Below are 8,360 nucleotides of genomic sequence, written 5' to 3'. Positions count from 1 at the left end.
CCACGTCTGTGACCTACACCACTGCTCACGGCAATGCCAGATCCTTAACCCACTGAGTGACGCCAGAGATCGAACCCGAAACCTCATGGTTCCTAGTCGGATTTGTTAACCACTGAGCCACGACAGGAACTCCAATTAATACACTTTGTAAATCTTTAGGATGTCAGATTCTCAGGCCAAGATCCAAAAGGACAAGGGTCTCTTAAAAGCAACAGATTCTCTGGGAGTTTTAGAAGAACCCATATCCTAGACCAGTGATTCTCACCCTTGAGGCAGTAACCTGAAGCGTGTGTTAAAAAACAAATGAGGAGTTCCAATCGTGGCTCAGCAGAAACAAATCTGACTAGCATCCATGAGGACGCAGGTTCCATCCCTGGCCTTGCTCAATGGGTTAAAGGTCTGGTGTTGCCGTGAGCTGTGACGTAGCTCGCAGATGCAGCTCCGATCCCACGTTGCTGTGGCTGTGATATAGGCCAGCAGCTGTAGCTCTGACTGGACCCCTAGCCTGGGAACTTCCAGGTGCTGTGAGTGCGGCCCTAAAAAGACCAAAAAAAAAAAAAAAGTGTGTCACATCCCTGGACTTTCGCTTCAGTTGCTCAATGTTAAGGCCGAGAATTTGCATTTGTAACAAGTTCTCAGATAATGTTGATGATCTCGCTCTGAGGACCACACTTTGAGAATCACCGACTTGCCTTCAACACAAGGGACAGTTCTCTCTCTCCTGCGAGCTCCTGCAGATAACTGGTTTGATTTCTTTCCTCCTTTTCCTCCTCCTCCTTCTCTTTATCTTTTTCCTTCCACTTTTAAGCCCAACTGATTTTCACTTAGGGAAAATCATAGGTGGGAAAATGTCTGTAGACCACAATGGAAACGTACCGCCCTGTGAGCATTGTCCTTTATTTTGTGCCAGAGACCCAATATCGAGTCCCCACCTATACCCAAGTCTGCACAATCATCTATAAAATGCCAACTTTCTTTGCAAGTGAGTTTTTACTACCTCTAATACAAGCATTGGTACAGGAAATCCATATATTTCTTATTATGAGAAATTGATCAACACTGGAATTAACTGGCCTTCATCTTGATTTGCTGTAAAAACTGATTTCTTAGGCAGAGTTCTCTGATGGGCATAGGATTTCCAGGTTGGTCTTAATTCCTCCACTGCACATGTTTATTCTTGGCAAAATAAAATATCCACCTCTGGAAGATAAGAATACATTGTGGGAGTTCCCATCGTGGCTCAGTGGTTAACAAACCCGACTAGTATCCATGAGGATGACGGTTCGATCCCTGGCCTCGATCAGTGGGTTAAGGATCCGGCGTTGCCGTGAGTTGTGGTGGAGGTCACAGACACAGCTCGAGGATCTGGCATTGCTGTGGCTGTGGTGTAGGCCGGCAGCTACAGCACTGCCTCATCGCCTAGTCTGGGGACCTCCGTATGCCATGAGTGTGGCCCTAAAAAGCAAGAAACAAAACAAACAAACAAACAAACAAAACCATTGTGAAGCTCTTCCAGATGCAAGAGATGTAGATGACAGAAAAACACTTATCCTCACTAATAGCTTAAAGCCGTTCTAATATGGGCCACTTAGAAAATGACCCTGGATGGATTTTGGGGAAGGGGACAGGACTTGTCCTTCTCACTGACCATCATATGGGTGATTTTGAGTTCTGATTTAGTTTTAAATAAGAAAAACTTGATATGTCCCATTTTATATAGTTCTCTTATCAGGGCACGTGCAGGTGTGTGTGAAATGTCCAAACCTCACCTGTTCTCTGCATTCACTTGTCAACATAATGCTTTATAAGCCCAGAATGGAGCAATTATGCGAAAGTCCCAGTCATGGACACTGAGCTAAGAAAATTATTTCCCTATGTAGCTCATATCTAAGAAGATAAATATTTTCAGAGTGACCTTCAAACAGATAAATGGATGCAGGCCATAGAGAGAGAACTTCACTTACATCCTCAATGAAAGACCCCAGCATCACTGACCATTACTAGTTCTCCCCGGGATGGTCAGTTTTATGTGTCAGCTTGACTAGTCTATGGGTCTCAGTGATTCAAACATGTATCTGCATGCTTCTGCACAGGCATGTGCATGTAATTGATTCTTTTTTTTTTTTTGTCTTTTTGACTTTTCTAGGGCCGCTCCCGCGGCATATGGAAGTTCCCAGACTGGGGGTCTAATCGAAGCCGTAGCCACCAGCCTACACCAGAGGCACAGCAACGCAGGATCCGAGCCGCATCTGCGACCTACACCACAGCTCATGGCAACACCAGATCCTTAATCCACTGAGCAAGGCCAGGGACTGAACCCACAACCTCATGGTTCCTAGTGGGATTCATTAACCACTGCGCCACATAGGGAACTCCTGCATGTAATTGATTCTATAAGCAGTTGATTTTAGGTAAGGAAGATAATCTGGATATGTCTGATTCAATTATTGAAAAGGTCTTAAGAACAAAACTGAGGTTTCCTTGAAGTAGTTGAAATTCTGGACTGCATGCAGCTTCATGCCTGAGAGTTCCAGGCTGCCCCTCTCCTGATACCTGCCGTGCAGGTTTCATACTTACCTTGCCAGTCCCACAATTATGTAAACCAGTTCCTTGCAATAAATAGTCCCCCCACTTGGCATGTGGATTATTTTGAGATGAAACAAGGCCCAAAAGATTCAGGAAGAAACATTGACCTTCCTATTTAGCTGCCTAAAGAATATAGATAAGGAACCCTTTCCCATGGAGTTCCCATCGTGGCTCAGTGGTTAACGAACCCGACTAGCATCGATGAGAGCGCAGGTTCGATCCCTGACTTCGCTCAGTGGGTTAAGGATCCAGCATTGCCATGAGCTCTGGTGTAAGTCGCAGATGAGGCTCAGCTCCCATGTTGCTGTGGCTGTGGTGTAGGCTGGCGGCTATAGCTCTGATTTCACTCCTAGACTGGGAACCTCCATATGCTACAGGTGCAGCCCTAAAGAGACCAAAAAAAAAAAAAGGCAACAACAACAACCACCACCCTTCCCAGAATGGTGCTATGGCTAGAGACACTTGCAGAGAATGGGGGCTAGGTCTGTAGGGCAATGGGGCGGGGCGGGGCGGGGGGAATGAGCACGGGACCTAGAGATCAGTGTCCACTCTGTGTCCCACTGTCTCCACATGGCCCAGCAATGATTTATGTACAAAGCATTTGCTTTTCCACCTCCATGTCAATTGGTTTCCTCCTCTTGGAGCCCCAAATCCCTAATTCCAACCCCTTTCTTCTTCAGGTGAAGATGGTATTGAAGGCGAAGATTCCAGCCGTCTTGGTGAGTTCCCCAGGGTGCCTGGGTCTCTCCCATATATACGAGTTCTCAAGTCTTGTTTGATTTCCTCCTGTTAATCTGTCTCATGTCAATTTCATTCTTGTTGTTGTTGGTGGTGTTGTTGTTGCTATTTCTTGGGCCGCTCCCGCGGCATATGGAGGTTCCCAGGCTAGGGGCCTAATCGGAGCTGTAGCCACCGGCCTACGCCAGAGCCACAGCAACGCGGGATCCGAGCCGCGTCTGCAACCTACACCACAGCTCACGGCAACGCCGGATCGTTAACCCACTGAGCAAGGGCAGGGACCGAACCCACAACCTCATGGTTCCTAGTCAGATTCGTTAACCACTGCGCCACCACGGGAACTCCAATTTCATTCTTTTTTTAATTTTCTTTTATGTATATATACATTTTCTCCTACTGTACAGCATGGTTACCCAGTTATGCTTACATATATACATTCGTTTTTTACACATTACATGTTCCCTCATAAGGGACCTGACAGAGTTCATTCTCGGACCAGCCAGAAGAACCCAGAATGTGGAGGAAGTTTCCTTCCTCCCCCACATTTCCATTTCATACCGGTCCTGTTCCCGTGGTGGAACCCTGACTGGTAGACCACATGTGAAGTCTTGGGCATGGTTTCCTGCAGTCTTTCTCTCCTTACACTTAAAATCAGCCCTGGAGTTCCTGCTGTGGCTCAGTGGTTAACAAATCCAACTAGGAACCATGAGGTGGCGGGTTCAATCCCTGGCCTTGCTCAGTGGGTTAAGGATCCGGCATTGCCGTGAGCTGTGGCGTAGGTTACAGACGCAGCTCGGATCTGGCGTTGCTGTGGCTCTGGTGTAGGCTGGCAGCTACAGCTCCCATTGGACCCCTAGTCTGGGAACCTCCATATGCCGCGGGAGTGGCCCTAGAAAAGGCAAAAAGCCAAAATAAATAAATAAATAAATAAAATAAAATCAGCCCTGAGCTTGATTAATGGCAAGATCAAAGGATTAAGGGGACTGAGAAGAAATGAAGTATTCTCAGGACCATAATTAAGCTACTATTACTGGAATGATTTAGAGCCTTCCCTCAACAACTTTGAAGAGAACTGCTTTTGCTAATCATATAAATAACACAAAAATAATCATAAAATAACTAAAAAGCCTTTCTTCACCTAATTGTTCAGATCCAGTGGAACCAGACGCCTATCTTTGCTTTATTTTATTTTATTTTATTTTACTTCATTTTATTTTTTGTCTTTTGGGGGCTGCACCCATGGCATATGGAGGTTACCAGGCTAGGGGTTGAATCGGAGCTGTAGCCACCAGCCTACACCACAGCCACAGCAACGTGGGATCTGAACCACGTCTGTGACCTACACCACAGCTCATGGCAATGCTGGATCCTTAACCCACCGAGCAAGGCCAGGGATTGAACCTTCGTCCTCTTGGATACTAGTTGATTTTGTTAATCACTGAGCCACAACAGGAACACCTTGGTTTAATTTTAATACTGATGGGAAGTTAAAAAAAAAAAAAAAACGGTGATTGAGATGTGTGAAGGAGCACTTACTATGTACCAAGTGCTGTGCTGAGGGATTTACATCTACACCATTGATCCACCCACCCTGTGAGATGAATGTTATGTTAATTTTACAGCTAAAAAAGTTGAGGTTTACCGATATGCAAAAGGAACACAATCAAGAGAAATGAGATATGGTATCTGAGTCCCATGGCTTCAAAGCCTGCCGTTGGCCCACTGTACTATTCAAGAAGGCATCAAAGCATGGGAAACGTGTTTAATTTAAGCCATTTAAGAACCCCTTATTTTTAATATTTCCTCTAAAACCTTTATAGTGGAAGACATTCCACCAACGCCTTTGGGGTTGAGTCAAATTCATATCATTAACACAGCAGAGCTTCCAGGAGAGGTGTCTTAAAGGTATAAATTCTCATCAATATGGCAGTGTTCTTTGAGGCTTCTCTTTAGGATGATCGGGTCAATTGTTTTGTCAGAAGATCCATGGATGCCAATTTGGGAAGATGGCCTAGATCGTTTGTCTGGGGCTGTGCAGTAACTCTAAATAAGATCCTTTGGATGTTCTGTAAGGACTTAGAGATTGGAGCTCTGCCTGCGGGTGGGGAAGAGCACTAGGAGTGGGACTTGTCCTCTGGCCTGGATCTGCGCTACAGAGTATCTGCTTCACCTGAGGATTCACTGGTGAAGCCTCCCTTAGCTTATTCATGTTACCTGTCAGCCTCTCTAAGCATTTGATTTTATGACCCTGTCCATGACAAACTTTGCTCATGGTCATGATTTCTGACTCAAGCCAGTCACGTCTCTACCATCCTGCTAGGAGGGCCTGTACCCCTGTGGCAGACACTGCTGATTGCCATTTCCAATTCCCTTCTTTCTGGCGGAAACTGCTAGCCATGCACTTTCTATTCCCTTTTGCAGACCGGGGTGACCATATGACCCAGTTTCTGGTCAACAAGTCATAGGAGAATTCTGCTTGAATGGTTCTAGGAATACTTTTTTCCCCCATTAAAAGGGAAAAAGCACATGCATGCCTCTCTTCTTCCTTCTTGCTGAATTATTTGAATAGAAATATATGATGACTGGAGCTTTGGCAGCCCTATTGCCATCATGAGGGGAAAGGCAAGGAATTATAGAGCAGCCAACCCAGAGCCCTAAAATGTTGGAATTGCTGATTTAACCAACTCTGTGATTGCTATCTTCTCATCCTTTTTTTTATTATTTTTTTTTTATTTTTAGGGCCACACTCATGGCATGTGGAGGTTTCCAGGCTAGGGGTTGAATCTGATCTGTAGCTGCTGGTCTATACCTCAACCTCAGCAACATAGGATCCAATCTGAGTCTGCAACCTACACCACAGCTCATGGCAACGCTGGATCCTTAACCCACTGAGCAAGGCCAGGGATCAAACCTGCATCCTCATGGATGCTAGTCAGATTTGTTAACCACTGAGCCACAATGGGAACTCCTATCCTCTCATCTTTTGAGTGAGATAATTTCCTCATTGTTTAAGCCACTGGAATTTGGTTATGCTACTACTTGCAACCAAAAACATCCTTATGGATATACATTTCAAAGAAGATTCTCCTTGTTTTCTAAAAGCTTCACATCCTCTCTGCATCTGTGTGTCATATGGTGAGCATCATGTTTTAGGAGTTCCGTTGTCATATGAGAGTAAATATAGAAGAGGTGGCCAGGGTGGTGGAATCAGGAAACTTGTCACAATGAGAACAACTTAAGGAATACAGATGCTGCAGCTGGAAAAGAGACAAATGGGAGGATGAGAAAAGTATTGTCAGACTTAAAGGCCTTTGGTGTGAAAGGGGAAAACAGTGTTCTGACGACACTCAGATTAAACAGGACACTAAGTTCATTTGCTCTCCCTTCATCTCCAGAGACCCACCATGAATGGGGAGAAATGTGTGAAATGGGGCAGAAGGTAGAAGAGAAGAGGGGATAAACCCAGAGCTGCCAGGATGGCTTGAAGAGCCCCTAACTTGTTTTCTGGATGGGATAGTTGTTGGGAGGGAAGAGGTAACAAAAAAGCTTTTGTATTATCCACTTAACTCTGGATCAACATTATACATTGCCCAAGATTTTTACAAAGCATGCATACCTCAAAGGAGATGGGATCCACTTATTTCAAGATCACTCCCTGATGCCAATGATTAGGCGCTTGCCTAATCTCTTCATGGCTGCCTGCATCTCCTGGTTCCTCAGGGTGTAGATCATGGGGTTTAGCATAGGGGTCATGACGGTGTAGCTGATGGACACAGCCTTGTCCACAGGGAAAGAGGTGAAAGGCCGGGCATAGATGTAGATACAGGGAATGAAGATCATAGACACAACAATGATGTGGGTGGTACAAGTGGAAGCTGCCTTCCTCCTCGCCTGCCCCGAGTGGGCCCTCAGCATCACCAGGATGGCCGAGTAGGAGATAAGGAGGAGGAGGAACCAGATGAGGACCAGCACCCCACTGTTGGAGATCATGAGGAACTCCAGGAGGGAGGTGTCAGTGCAGGCGAGTCTCAGCACTTGGGGAATGTCACAGTAGAAGTTATCCAGGATATTGGGACCACAGAAAGGCAGCGGGAGCATCAGAACCAGCTGGACAATGGAGTGGAGAAAGCCCCCTACCCAAGCAGCCACCACCAGCCCCACACAGAGCTGAGTGTTCATGATGGTGACATAGTGGAGGGGCCGGGAGATGGCTACGTAGCGGTCATAGGCCATCACTGAGAGGAAGAAGACAGTCCCACCTCCCAAGAGGTGGAAGAAGAAGATCTGAGTCATGCAGCTCTGGTAGGATATGGTCTTGGGGTCATGCAAGAAGTCCACCAGCATCTTTGGGGAAGTGACTGTGGAATAGCAGAGGTCTATGACAGCCAGATTTCGGAGCAGAAAATACATGGGTGTGTGGAGATGGGTGTCAAAAGTTATGGTGACCATGATGAGGAGGTTTCCTAATACGGTGGTGGTGTAGACAAATAGGAACACCAGAAACAAGAGGAGCTGGAGCTCTCGAGTCTGTGAGAGTCCCAGGAAGACAAATTCTGATACCCAAGTGAGGTTGCCTGGTTCCATGGTGTCTTCCCCATACACCTAAAGAAAACAGACCACAGACAGAGATGTATGAGGTCACCACTAGCCTTTTTGGTGCACAGGGGTTCCAAAATGAGCTGTCCAAATCCGGAAGATTGATGTCCTTATATGCAGATCATAATACCAGGTGCTAATATAAACAGTCTTATCTTGGAAGTTCACTAGTTGTGTAACTGAAGATGACCTTATGGAATCTTCTCAGAACAGACACCCTCCCTAATGTTCTCCCCTTGCTTCTTGTCTGTAAAAAAACTTTAGCTTCCTAGGCCTTCTGCAAGTTTAATAGAATAAGTTTAATCAGAGAAGTGAAAAAAAAGGCGGAAAGAAAACAGTCAAGCAAGACAAAATAATACTTTAGTCATAAAGTCAAAGTCTTTTGGTTCCTCATCCAGGTCTATAGCTAATATTCTGAGCCATCTCCTTGAGCTGTTCTG

At 45.7% G+C, this 8,360-nt stretch overlaps 1 protein-coding gene across 1 annotated transcript; it reads right to left on the bottom strand.

Annotated features, from left to right (window-relative positions):
* Positions 1-6,962: 6,962 nt before the first annotated feature.
* Positions 6,963-7,914, bottom strand: LOC125114758 (olfactory receptor 4D1). The gene has a single exon (XM_047758212.1). The coding sequence runs from the start codon at positions 7,906-7,908 to the stop codon at positions 6,973-6,975; it is 936 nt and encodes a 311-aa protein (XP_047614168.1). The 5' UTR covers positions 7,909-7,914; the 3' UTR covers positions 6,963-6,972.
* Positions 7,915-8,360: the final 446 nt, after the last annotated feature.

This window comes from Phacochoerus africanus, chromosome 14 (assembly GCF_016906955.1).
Source record: "Phacochoerus africanus isolate WHEZ1 chromosome 14, ROS_Pafr_v1, whole genome shotgun sequence".
NCBI lineage: Eukaryota > Metazoa > Chordata > Mammalia > Artiodactyla > Suidae > Phacochoerus > Phacochoerus africanus.
Note: the sequence above shows the minus strand (reverse complement) of the source record. Positions and strands in the feature narration are given on the sequence as shown.

Bases quoted from the DNA above. Each gene is read 5' to 3' on its own strand.
- LOC125114758 (XM_047758212.1), bottom strand. From the start codon at position 7,908: ATGGAACCAGGCAACCTCACTTGGGTATCAGAATTTGTCTTCCTGGGA.